At 47.3% G+C, this 13943-nt stretch overlaps 2 protein-coding genes across 2 annotated transcripts; both read right to left on the bottom strand.

Moving 5' to 3' along the window:
- Window positions 1–3576: 3576 nt before the first annotated feature.
- Window positions 3577–4884, bottom strand: LOC126994240 (polyamine deacetylase HDAC10-like). The gene is made up of 3 exons (XM_050853521.1): window positions 4730–4884; window positions 4115–4258; window positions 3577–3600 (listed from the first exon to the last, which is right to left on the bottom strand). Exons 1-3 carry the CDS (start codon window positions 4877–4879, stop codon window positions 3577–3579), a joined length of 318 nt encoding a protein of 105 aa, XP_050709478.1. The 5' UTR covers window positions 4880–4884.
- A 1974-nt stretch (window positions 4885–6858) lies between these two features.
- Window positions 6859–10498, bottom strand: LOC126994239 (uncharacterized). Its single transcript, XM_050853520.1, has 7 exons — window positions 10478–10498; window positions 8652–8801; window positions 8262–8573; window positions 8030–8185; window positions 7799–7951; window positions 7457–7561; window positions 6859–7036 (listed from the first exon to the last, which is right to left on the bottom strand). The coding sequence occupies exons 1-5, from the start codon at window positions 10496–10498 to the stop codon at window positions 7820–7822; spliced, it is 771 nt and encodes a 256-aa protein (XP_050709477.1). The 3' UTR covers window positions 6859–7036; window positions 7457–7561; window positions 7799–7819.
- Between the last annotated feature and the right edge of the window lie 3445 nt (window positions 10499–13943).

Genomic DNA, 13943 nt, shown 5'->3' with positions numbered 1-13943 from the left:
TTTTGGACATGAAGAGCCCTCAGGTCAAAGGCAGGTCCGGTGAGGGTCAGAGAGTAGGACATGAAGCAAGCGACCAGTGAGCAGCATTCTCAAACTGCAACAATGTCTGTGTAAAAGTAATTCCAAAAAAGGGTCAAGGGAAACTTGGTCCCATGAAGGTGCAGCACACTTGTTAACCCCTTGGCTGCAGATTTCCAGCCAGCAGACAGACCTCACCAAGCTACAGGAGTGGAACGAAAATGTCTGCTACAATGCAATGAAGAAAAATGTCCTGCACCCTGGGAGGGGATATCCAGCACACCAATACCACATGGGAAACACTCCACTATCCACCACAGAGGCAGAGAAAGTCCTGGGAGTGTATGTTACCAGGCTACCAGTGAAGGGATATCCAGCACACCAATACCACATGGGAAACACTCCACTATCCACCACAGAGGCAGAGAAAGTCCTGGGAGTGTATGTTACCAGGCTACCAGTGAAGGGATATCCAGCACACTAATACCACATGGGAAACACTCCACTATCCACCACAGAGGCAGATAAAGTCCTGGGAGTGTATGTTACCAGGCTACCAGTGAAGGGATATCCAGCACACTAATACCACATGGGAAACACTCCACTATCCACCACAGAGGCAGAGAAAGTCCTGGGAGTGTATGTTACCAGGCTAACAGTGAAAGCCAAATCCATGCCAGTCGCAGCAGACGGGCTAATATGTGAAATGTTCAACAAATAAATAGGAATCAAATATGAGGACACAGAGTCAAAGGAATCCAGTCATATGTAAAAAGACCCATTTTACTTATGAAAATTTAGTAGACTGAACATTCTAACACAGGGAAAACAAGAAAATTTTGACCTCTCCCTCCCTACTGGAAAGGTTCTACAAGCAAACCATTTTGTGACCATTACTCAACATCTGGAAGGGTAAAGTGTGACCAGGTGCAAAAAATATCAAACATGCACAAGAGAAAGGAAACTAGAACATAGTTATCTACATGAAAGGTAGAAAAAGTCTCTGCCTCTACTACACACCTAGGTCAGAACTGTCAAACGCCTCCGCCCTTCACATCAACTATTTCCAGAGGCCAAAAAGGAGACCAGTCGGGCTCTGATGCATGTTTTTTTTAGGTTCACAGTACAGAGGAAGGGTCAAACCACCACCAGGGCCATAAAACTACTCCTGGAAATGCCCACAACTATCATGAACGCCTTGTCAAACAGGTGACCTTGGGTGCGGAAATGTTTAAGAATGTGACCCCTAGACTAGTAGAGGGTGACCAGGGGTAAAATAAATACACTGATCATGCACAAGAGGAAAGAAACAAGATATTTTCATCATCTACTTCAAAGGTACAGCAACAAAGTGTCTGCATCTACTACACACCTACACTGGCCCTGTATTCTCAAACCTTTGGGCACCCAAGTACACATATTTAACAGGGCTTCCATAGGCGTTGTGGGCATTACTAGGGGTAGTGTACTGTACCTGGTGGTAGTGTGGCCCTTCTTCTGTACCATGAATATGAAAAAATCCTCATGAAAACTCAATTAACCCCTTGACTGAGGATTTCCTACCAGAAGACCTCACCAAGCTACAGGAGTGGAACAAAAGGTGGCTGCTACAATTCAATGAAGAAAAATGTAAAGTCCTGCACCTTGGGAGGGAATATCCAACACATCAGTACCACATGGGAAACCAGGCTACCAGTGAAGGCCAAATCCGTGCCAATCGAAGCGGATGGGCTAGTCTTTTTCGGCCTTTGGGAATAGTTGACGTGGTGGGAGGTGGAAGCGTTGAGAATACCGACACTGGTGGAGACTAAAAGCTGACCGAGTGTGTTAAAAAAATCCAGCGTTGACACAGGCACACACACTAAAAAAGGTCCTGCTCACCACCATCCTTTCCCCTGAGAAGAGGAGACATAATGACCCACATTGGGGAGACTCGTGCATTTGGGAGTTAGTAAGTTATGTCTTCACGCATGCGACAAAAAGTCAATTCCTGCTATACTTTTATTGGTGCAGAGAAGAGCAATGAAAAAAAATGTCCTCGGAACACTGATTTATGTGATGTTTTATTGATTTAGGTATTTATTGACCGGTTTCTTTCGTTTTATTTATTCATTTGTGTGTGTGTGTGTGTGTGTGTGTGTGTGTCGTCAGCAGAGATATGGCCCTCACCTTGTTGCGGGTAATGTTAATGTTGTAGCCTTGGCCAGGTCCCGTCCCCACTCGTCGTAGTTTGGGTCCTCAGAGGATGGGAAGAAGAGGCCGTGGTCGTGGCAGTGGAGGGACACGTACAGCACCCTCGGCTCGGCCACAAACACATGCTGGATGCCGCTGCAGGGGTGCACATCCCAGACCACCACCAACACCCTGCAGGCCACAGAGATGGGTGTTGAGAGTATAGTAGAATGCACACACACACACACACACACACACACACACACACACACGTGTAGGCGAGATGTGAAAAAAGCTTAGCTTCCCAAACAGAAGCATTGAGCTATGGAATAGACTGGAGGAGGAGGTGGTTTGTGCAAGAAACATTCATGATTTTTAAGGAAAAGTTGGATAAGAGAGGATATGGAGGCGGGACAGCGTGAGCGTAGCTCTTTTCCCGTACGTCACAACTAGGTATATACAACTAGGTAAATACACACAGACGGGACCACACGAGCGTAAAGCCCAGGTCCTGTAAAACTACAACTAGGTAAATACAACTAGGTAAATACACACACACAATCACACCACACACCCACATGCACACACTCACACACACACATAACAATAAATCAAGGTGGACGGAAGAAACTAGTGTTTGCAGTATATATAAGCGACATGACAGAAGGGGTGACAAGCTATATGAATATGTTTGCTGATGATGCTAAACTAATGAGGAGGGTGGCTAATGAAGAAGACTGTGTAGCCCTGAGCCAAGATCTCGACAGAATAAACAAATGGTCACGAAAATGTGAAATGACATTCAGTACAGAGAAGTGTAGTGTGATGGAGTTTGGTAAGAGCAGTAGACGAATATCGGGGAACTACTCTCTCAGTAATGAAAGAATCATGAAAAAAACAGAGGAAAAAGATCTGGGAGTGACAATAACAAACAGGTTATCCTTTGGAAAGCATATAAATCGGATAACTGGGGAAACATACAATCTTCTTAGAAACATAGAAGTAGCATTTACATATTTAGAGGAAGAAATGGTGAAGAAACTAATAACATCAATGATACGTCCAAGACTGGAATATGCAGCATTAGTGTGGTCACCTATATTGAAGAAAAAAATTATAAAGTTGGAAAGAATACAAAGAGCAGCGAGTAAATTACCGGAAACTCTGAGAGAACACACTTATGAAGAAAGACTGGAGAAATTGGGACTAACAACACTGGAGAGCAGAAGAGAGAGAGGGGACCTAATAGCATTGTACAGGATACAGGAGAGACATCAAGAAATACAGTTTTCCATACAGAAGCATAACAACATGGAACGGACTTGACGAGGAGACTGTGTGTGCAAAAACGATTCATGACTTCAAAGCCAAACTGGATAATAAGCATTATGGAAACGGGACAGCACGGGCCTAGTGCAGCTCTTTTCCTGCATTTCACAACTAGGTAAATACACACACACACACACACACACACTCACACCCACACCCACATATACACACACTCACACCAACACACACACACACACACACACACACACACACACACACACACAGGACAATAAAGAAAGGGAGAGAGAAGGAGGAAAATGATAAAAGGAGATGAGAGATTTTTGATAAAAGAAGGAGATGGGATAAAGGAAAGAAGGACTATAAATAGATGATTCCAGATAGATAAAGGAAGGAGATGGGAGAGAGGGAATGAAGAATAGAGAGATAGATAAGACCAAAGAGATTACAGATAAAAGAGGGAAGGAGAGATGGAAGAGAAGGAGGAATAAGAGAGACAGGTGATGCAAAACAGATTCAGGATAAAGGAAGGAGAGGAAGAGAAATAGGTGATGTGAAGGAAATATTTGACAAAGGAATGATAATGATGATAATTAAAGGCAGAGTTAATGTGGTGCCAGGGCCAAGCAGCGCCCACCTTGGCATCCCAGCCTGTTGGCGGCGACGACCACGTTGTTGTAGAAGCAGAGGCCGTGGGGGCGGTCCGGCTCGGCGTGGTGGCCGGGGGACGGATGATGCCCACACCGGCCCTGGCTCGGCCTGCAAACACCTCGTCCACGACCTTCAAGGAAAGAGATTGTATCATTCCTACATTGTTTTCCTCCTCTTTCATTACTGTCAATTCCAAATGCATTCTTGAGGGAAGTATATTATGACTAGAAAAAGAGTACATATAAGTGTGTGTATAAAAAGTATAGAATGCAGAATGAAAATAAAAGATTACAGGCTTTTACTATAATTTTTTTCCTTCTCCTTCTCCTCCTCCTCCTTATCCTCTTCTTCCTCCAATTTGAATACAGCATTATTTTCTATTACAGGCTTTTACTATAATTTTCTCCTCCTAATACTTCCACCTCCTCCTCCTCCAATCTAAAGACCCAACCATGAGCAGAGACTAGAGGAGTGACTCAATGCCATTCCTTTTCATCACTTGTCTCACACACCTCCTCCTCCTCCTTCTTTCTCTACCAACGTGAACACAACATTACTCTCTCCTACATGCACTTATGGTACTCCTTTCTCCCCCTCGTACCTGCAGCAGTGAGCCGGCCGAGAGCAGGGCACAGACGTTGGTGGCGGGGTGGAGGTAGACAGACTTGTAGTTCTCCTGAAGGGTCTGCAGCTCCTCCTCCCGCTGGGCCTGGAGGCTGAACATGAAGGCCATGTGTTCCTGGCTGTGCATGAGCTCCACCTCCTCACGCTGGGCCACCGAGGCTGTGCAAGGATGGATAGAGGGAGGGAGAAAAGGGTTAGATTAGGATTAGACTCTTTCTTTATCAATATCTCTTTGACATCATCTATAAATCTCTCTATTTCTCATTTACTCTCTCCCATCTCTCCTTCCTTTATCCAGAATCTGTTTTGCATCATCTCTCTCTCTCTCTCTCTCTCTCTCTCTCTCTCTCTCTCTCCTTCCTCAGTTCTAATTCCAACGATGAGAACAACTTCTTTGCCTCAACTCAACCCAACTGATCCTACTGGCTGACACTGCATCAAGTTTATAAAGCAGGTCCAGGAATAGAGAGAGCTGCATACCCTCTATGCTTTACTATGGGTGGCTATACAGGTGTTAGCCAGTGCAGGTGTGAAGGGAGACTCATACTAAGCAAGGCGAACAAGGAGAAGTAAACAACTGAACAGTGAACGACGGAGCAGTGACATAAACATGAACACACACATCATACAGACAGTGCCTCCACCACCCACCTGCAGCCGCTGGCCTCACCCCAGCACCCCGGCACGCCCCAGCACCTCCCACACCCGCTGGATGCGCTGTGGCCGCTCTGGATGTTCCCTGTACGGGGGGGCGAGGGGGAAAGAGGGTGACTTAGTGTGTACCTCTGTGGGGGGTGGGGTGAGGGACACTTGTCTGGTAAAAAGGTTGCTCTAGTACGAGGGTAGAAAGCTGCCTCAAGGGGTTGTGTGGTCAAAGTTATGGTGGTTAAGTGTTGGTTAGATAAGTGAGGAAAGCTTTGTCTTCTAGCTCTGGTAAAGAGTATTAAAGCTGCCTGAATGGGTGACATATGTAACAAGGAATTGGGTGAAAATAAATAAATGGTATGTAGAAAGTTGGAAAGTTTGGTTTAGTCGGCGCAACATCTGTGGTCATATGCCGGAGAGACAGAAGGGAAGGAATTATAGAAGGGAACAGATCCCAGGAGACGGGACACAACCCCCGATTAATACCTGGTACCCATTCACTGCTGGCTGGACAGGGGCGTCGGGTATCGGAAAAGTCGCCCAAATTTTTCCACTCCGCCCAGGAATCGAACCCGGGCTCTCTCGGTTGTGAGCCGAGTGTGCTAACCACTGCACCACGAAGTCCTCTATAAATGGTATGTGTGAGGGAAACTCTTGAGTCTTTTTGAGGTAAAAGCTCTGGTAAAAAGATGCCATGTGGTGCCTCAGTGGGTTTGGTGTGGACAAAAAATTCGGTCCAAGTAGATAGATATATGTGAGGGAAACTTGGTCTTCTTGAGGTAAAAACTCTGGCAGGTACCAAGAGCTGCCTCGGGTACATCAGAGTACTTAAGACTATCTTCATTATGTTTTGTCTGTGAATGAAAAAACACCTTAGTGTGTAGTGCACTTACCCTTCCGTAAGGCTGCGTGTTGCTCCACCTGCTCGTCACACACCAGACACAGCCTTGGAGACTCACTCAGCACCACGGCCTCTGAAGACAAGGCACAGAGCTCCTCAGTGACTCCTGTTTGCTGTGACTGAGCTTCCTATGAAAGGTGTACATCCCTCCCTCTTCCTTCTCCTCCTCCTCCTCAGCCATTATTATTGGTCCACTGCAGTACAAAGGCATTTCCTAATGTTCCCAACCTCCCTCACATCTCCTTCACTCCCTCCCTTCCCTTAACTCTCCTTTCCCCTCCTTCCTTTCCCTTTCTTTGCCTCCTTCTCCCTTCCTCCCTGCTTCCTTTTCTTTCCCTCTCAACCCCCCTTTCTCTCTCCCTCTTCCTCTTTGCCTTCCCTTTCCTTTCCTTCCCTCCCTCCTTTCCATTTTTCCCTTTCTTCTCTTCCTTCCCTCTCCCTCTCCCTCTTTCTCCTCCTCCCCTTCCTTCCTACATACCTTCCCTCCTCAGCTGCAGCAGTTTCTCACCAATCCTCTCCCTGAGCTGCTGTGTCTGTGGTGTCAGGAGCTGCATGGCGTCTCTGGTCTGGAGGCGTAAGGGCCAGACACCCACCAGGCCTTGGAAGGAGAGGCTCGGGGTGAAGGTGCTGGGGTCAGCCTCGCCCCACACCTCCTGCTGGCATAAGGACCCCTGGTACTGGAAGCAGCGCCAGTGTGCCCGTTGGACATACACCAGGCTCAGCAGTGTCTCCTGAAGGCTGGGGAGGACAGGGAAGGGAGAGGAAGGTCAATGTTGAGAAAAAGAGCAGGTTAACTATAGGAAAAAGACATTGTTTCTGAGATCCAAGAAAGGCCATCAAGGAAAAATAAGACAATGCTACAGGCCCAAACAGCTTCCTCTTAATGAGCAGACATGGATAGGGAAAATAAAATAGACAGCAACAGTAAAGTAAGGAGAATAATAATAATAAAAAAGAGGGACAAAAACAATATTAAAACAAAACAGTTCAATAAATGCTGCATCAGAGATAAGGCAGACAGAGAGAAAGATAAATGGATATAGACAGACTGAGATAGATAGATAGATAAAGACAGATATAAGCAGAGATAGATAGACAGGCACAGAGATGGACAGATTGATACAGAAAGATATAGACAGACAGACAGCTATCAGGCACCTTGGTGATGGCTGCAGGGGGGTCCAGCAGGGGGGCAGTGGTGGCCCAGCAAGGCACTGAGGGTGTGGGCGGCACTCTTGGCCTGGACGGCAGGCACCACCCACCCTGCACACACAACAGGGATTGCTTATTACCATTCTAATTATTATTATTATTATTATTATTATTATTATTATTATTATTATTACTACTATTATTATTATCAATATTACTATCATCCTGCTATGTAATAATAATTGTCTAAGCTATTTTTTAGATTTCTGTGCAATATTCTTTTTTCAAGTTTTCAGTGATGTTAATTTCTTTTCCCAATTGAATTCTATAGGGAGGTAGAATGCATACCAGTGTGTGGATGTGTGGTGCTCAGTTCCTGCCACAATGTTTGGGTGAGGTCAGACTGGTCACCTCCAGCACCACCTTGCCCCGCGCCAGGGCCATCAGCTGGGAGGTGAGGTGTGTGTACAGGCCTGGCCACACCTCCAGCACCAGCACCACCTTGCCCCGCGCCAGGGCCATCAGCTGGGAGGTGAGGTGTGTGTACAGGCCTGGCCACACCTTCAGCACCAGCACCACCTTGCCCCACACCAGGGCCATCAGCTGGGAGGTGAGGTGTGTGTACAGGCCTGGCCACACCTCCAGCACCAGCGCCACCTTGCCCAGCGCCAGGGCCATCAGCTGGGAGGTGAGGTGTGTGTACAGGCCTGGCCACACCTCCAGCACCAGCACCACCTTGCCCCACACCAGGGCCATCAGCTGGGAGGTGAGGTGTGTACAGGCCTGGCCACACCTCCAGCACCAGCGCCACCTTGCCCCGCGCCAGGGCCATCAGCTGGGAGGTGAGGTGTGTGTACAGGCCTGGCCACACCTCCAGCACCAGCGCCACCTTGCCCCGCGCCAGGGCCATCAGCTGGGAGGTGAGGTGTGTGTACAGGCCTGGCCACACCTCCAGCACCAGCACCACCTTGCCCCGCGCCAGGGCCATCAGCTGGGAGGTGAGGTGTGCGTACAGGCCTGGCCACACCTCCAGCACCAGCACCACCTTGCCCCGCGCCAGGGCCATCAGCTGGGAGGTGAGGTGTGTGTACAGGCCTGGCCACACCTCCAGCACCAGCACCACCTTGCCCTGCACCAGGGCCATCAGCTGGGAGGTGAGGTGTGCGTACAGGCCTGGCCACACCTCCAGCACCAGCACCACCTTGCCCCGCGCCAGGGCCATCAGCTGGGAGGTGAGGTGTGCGTACAGGCCTGGCCACACCTCCAGCACCAGCACCACCTTGCCCCGCGCCAGGGCCATCAGCTGGGAGGTGAGGTGTGTATACAGGCCTGGCCACACCTCCATCTCACCCTGAAATGCCAGATGGTAAAATAAAGTATAATAAATATGCTGTATTATTATTATTATTATTATTACTATTGTGTTTGGCTTCCCTGTTAAGAGTGGTTCATAATGGGAAGTTTGTGATACAGTTGAGTAAAATAAAATATATATACCATCTTTTATTATTATTACTAGTATTAGTATTAATAGTAATAGTAGTAGTAGTATCATCATCATTATTATGGGGCTTGACTTCCCTGCTGGAGTGATTCACACTGGCAAGTGTCTGGATGAGGAGACAGAGCTGAAAACATCCATGAATTTATAAAAGTAAGTACAGTTGTATGAAAGCAGATATGGAGGCAGGTTAACACAAGCTTAGTTAAAATCCTCTATACTATGACTAAGTAAATGCATACAAAAACCAGACAAGCAAGCAGAGGCAGACACAAACACACACACACACACACACACACACACACACACACAGATACATTGTGACTTAGAATGACCTTGAAAATAGATAAAATTGAGCTCAAGCAAAAAATATTCATGAATTAAAGCTATACTTGATAAACTGAAATTTGGAGACAGGACCAGCGTAAAGCATCCTGTATATCACTAGGTAAATACACACACACACACACATACAACCTCCACCTAACACATACACAAGAGCCCACAAGTGTAGCTCAATTCCTATATATCACAACTATAGTCTGTTCACTTAATTCTGACCCAAGCTGACAACATAAACCTAAGCGTGGTCATAAGCACAGTGCATATTAGCAGAAAGTGCTGCGTGAGATAAACACAAACAGAGGTTAAAGAAAACTTGGAAGCCACAGCAGCAGCCAGTCAACACTTGGCTTTAGGCCAAGAGAGAGAGAGACTGAGAGAGCAGGACTTGCCTTTTCACCCCCCACTGCCGAGTCATAACCAGCTGACACAACACTATAACTAACTCAGGACCAAACTAGAAGAGAAAATAGTCGTGCTTAGGGTTCAAACGGCACACCAGGTTCAGTCTAGCCTCCTCCGATCATATGTTGAGGTTTGTGCATAGGTGTGTGTGTGTGTGTGTGTGTGTGTGTGTGTGTGTGTGTGTGTGTGTGTGTGTGTGTGTGTGTGTGTGTGTGTTGGGGTCCTAATCGGTCAATCAGATTGTATCTTACTGACAAAATGTGTCAAATGTAGCAATTTCAAAATGGTATGCCACATAAACTATACTGCATTGTAGGGATCTTGCTTTTCCTGTCCCTCAAGCCTGGACATCTAACGCCGCCTAGTAATGAAGGGGAAAAAATTCACACTAAGCTGCACACAACTTTCTACTCTGTCTCATTCCTATGCTATACAAATCCCTTATGCAGGAGTAAACCACCGTCTGCATTCCTTTATCCCTTTTGCTGGTACACTCTGGAACAAAAAAGCTTCCTTTGTCTGTGTTTCCTCCTGCCCATGACTTGAACTCTTTCATGAGGGGAATATCAAGACACCTCTCCACCTGTAACTGACTCTCTCCAGACCACTCACTTCTATCTACTTTTACAGGAGCAATGCATAGTGGGCTTTTTTCCCCTTGAGCTGCCTCATTAACTGGACAAAGGAAAAAAAGAAAAAGAGCTTCTCACCCCTTGGCCTCTGCCTTTCCTGACCTACTAACAAAGACCAGAGCTGCCCAGCCTCAACCTCTGCCTCACCTGCTTCTCCAGACTTGCCATCGGTTGCTGCTGCTGCACCCCCAGCAAGAGGCTGACCGCGCAGGGATTCCTGGCTGACGTCTTCCTCTGGGGCGTGTCTTCCGTCATCCTGCAACACAAAGGTTCACCTTCATCAACTGGTTAAGATTTATTTCAGAGGCAATATTTGCCCAAGGTTTTTGATATGGGGTCATTTTCAATAATTTTAAATGTAGAAATTCAAGTGTCACAAAACAGAGCCTTGAGGACACATTATTGTGGGGATAAATGCCTAACAGATAGGTAATAACCAATATTTATAACCATTGCAAAGTGGATCACAGGGATTTATCAAAAATTACCCCGTGTGCTGCCACTCCATGTTTTCTAGGGTGAATACAAACCCATCAAAGCCTGACATGATAACCAATATCTATACCCTTGTAAAGCATATCAAAAATTTATCAAAAATAATATACAATAACAAGTGGTAGGCATTGCAACCAAGAAAGGACCTTGCACAAGCACTATGTAGCTTATGACACACTTGTGAGACCAACACTGGAATACTGCTCCACGGAGTGGGATCCTTACACACACAGAAACATTGATAAGCTAGAACAAATCAACACCAAGGCAGCAAGGTTCATTACAAACAATTACACTTGAACGTCTGGCATCACAACACGGATCAAACAACAAATAAACATGGACCCTCTTCACATACGCAGACAAGCACACAGACTTACACCGATATACAAGATCACAGACACTCACACTGACATTGACCCACACACAAACTTACACAATGCAAACAGTCAACGTACTCATAACACACACACCCATAAATACCAAACATATCACACTAACACTGACGCATACAAGCACTCATACTTTCCACGCACCATGTGTTACTGGAACAGCCTCCCTCAACAGATTTTAGACTGCGGTACAATAGACTCATTCAGAAAACAACTACACACTCACTTGTCACCACAACACACCAACACTAACAATTACACTTGATTCACTTCCCTCCCCTGCACACCCAGCTCCCCCGTCCCCCAACAGCCAACACAAATATGCATGTTATGCACCTGAATGGGTGCCCTGTATTATAAATCAAGATCAAGGTAATTTAGCTGTGCAGGTGTAACTAGTAATTTTGCACTTGTGCACCGGCATGAGTGCAATATTACACAAGACTGAGCACTGCACTGCTGATATTTACTGAAGAACAACACTGTGCAGGTTATTGCACAGCGCCCCACCACTAAACTTAACAGATCTATTCAAATTTAACATCACCTGCTGGGTGGGGCTTTGTCCCTGTCAACCTTACCGGCAGACCTTTCATAACAAATGTGCAATCTCCCCCTCAGACCTTTTTGTTCCAACTCCTGATCTACCCACTAGAGGCCACCAGCACTAAATAGCACATGTTAGGACCCAGCTTGAACTAAGGAAGAGGTCCTTCAGTGTCAAAGGCATTCCTTTGTGGAATTCCCTCCCTGAATCCCTGGTCACCCTCCAGTCTCTACCTCTATTTAAATCAGCACTAGCTCATCATCTTGGGGACAAACTTTTGGAATGTCATTAAATGGACTGTAGCTCTACATCTAATCGTATAAATTACATTACAAATTGACTGCATATGATGGACTATCCAGCTCTTTCATTAGTATTTGTTTTTGTTTATGTAATTAATCATGTGTCATCATGTGGACTGTGGGGTCTGGAAGCCCACCAGGTGAGTAAACCAGGTGAGTTAGTTTGAAATATCCAAATCTGACACACCACCTTCTTAGGGGGCATTACCTTTGTTCCCCCTTGACCCCTGGCGTGTGTCATGCAACACCCACTCAACAGGAACAGCAGGCACCCATTTAACTGTTTCTGCAGGGAATGGTTATGTAAAAAGCTGAGCAGCAGTACAAGGCACCTCAGTAAGGTGCCCAGCAGCCCCGCGGGGCGGCGGGTGTGATGCTGGAGGAACACCAAGGGCCGGGGGGCGTCTTGGCCATGCCGGTCACACACTCCATCATTACCTTCCCCTCGTAGGATCAGCTTCACCTAGGCTTAGGCATGCCCCGCTAGGCCTTGTTCAGGCTGTCATGGTGGTGAGTGTCTGGCAGGAAGCTGTGGGTGTGTGGCGGTGAGTCTGCCGCCCGACCCTGCACGGAGATGACACACACACACACTGCCTGTCGTGTTCTTCTTCTTCGTGGGTGTTTTATGGGGCTAGTTAGGCTGTGGACCCACAGCCTCTAGAGCCCCGTCAGTGGTAGTTGTTATCAGGAGTTCTTGGTTGTGCTGGCCGTCCTGTCACCAGGGCGGGTCGTGTTCGTCGTTCCTGCAGAGTCGCTGCTGCCAATGTTTGTGTTTTTTCAACGGGACGCTTATCGTGCCACACCTGCTCATATTCCTTTTCTGAGTAGTGTGAGGATGAAACTGTTTTGCTCCTATTATTTATTTGTTGCTGATTTGTGTCGTCACTTTTTGTGGGTACTGGATTCTTGTAGCAGTCACCGCTCAAATTCCGTGTTCCTTCCCCTCAGTGACAAGAAAATGGGGTGCTGCAAAGAGAGACTAAGATTCCCAGTGTTTTCATGTAATGTCCATCGTCACTGTGTCTGCCAGTCTGTCTTGTCGCGTCTTCATCGTTAACTTTCCTTGTATTCGTTTACCTTTGACTGTTCGTCCACGTTCTCTTGTTGTCCACCGTTACACATTGTTCCACACATACACCAACACTTAAATGTTAACCTACACAAACAACATTCACACAAACGCATACCCACACAAACACCTTTTTTTTGTGTTGTGTTTGTCTTAATGACTTGTTGTATTTTTGTGCAATAAAGCAACCCTAACGGATACTGAGTTTCATTATCCGTGAACCGACTAGCACTTAGAACACTCGCTACCACCAACAATTGGTAACCCCGGAGTGTTGCTATGGTTCAAGGTGGCTTATAGCCGGTGCCGTTTTAAGGGCACTCTCCTAGAGTGGAGGACCTGGGCAGGGTAACTTGTCCATTCGTCCGCCCTCTCCTGGGGCAAAAATCCTCACCTCCATTCGGGGTTCGTGGGGCTGAGCACTCAGGTCGGGAGAAACATTACGCCATAGGCGTAGTTGCCACCTTCAGGGTTTTCCCCAGCCCTCCCCTAGGCGCCTTCTGCGCCTTCCCCAGGCACCCTCTGTGCCTTTCCCAGGCACCCTCTGTGCGCCTCTTCCAGGCACCCTCTGTGCGCCTCTTCCAGGCACCCTCTGTGCGCCTCTTCCAGGCACCCTCTGTGCGCCTCTTCCAGGCTCCCTCTGTGCGCCTCTTCCAGGCTCCCTCTGTGCGCCTCTTCTAGGCTCCCTGTGTGCGCCTCCTCCAGGCATCTTCAGCGCCCTTCAGGCATCTTTTGTGCCCCATGGTGCTTCTCCCGGCGCTCACCCACCCACCCCCACCCCTCCTCCTCCCTGCTTTTCTGCTGGTCC

The sequence above is a fragment of the Eriocheir sinensis genome, unplaced genomic scaffold (assembly GCF_024679095.1).
Source record: "Eriocheir sinensis breed Jianghai 21 unplaced genomic scaffold, ASM2467909v1 Scaffold752, whole genome shotgun sequence".
In the NCBI taxonomy this organism is placed as follows: domain Eukaryota; kingdom Metazoa; phylum Arthropoda; class Malacostraca; order Decapoda; family Varunidae; genus Eriocheir; species Eriocheir sinensis.
Note: the sequence above shows the minus strand (reverse complement) of the source record. Positions and strands in the feature narration are given on the sequence as shown.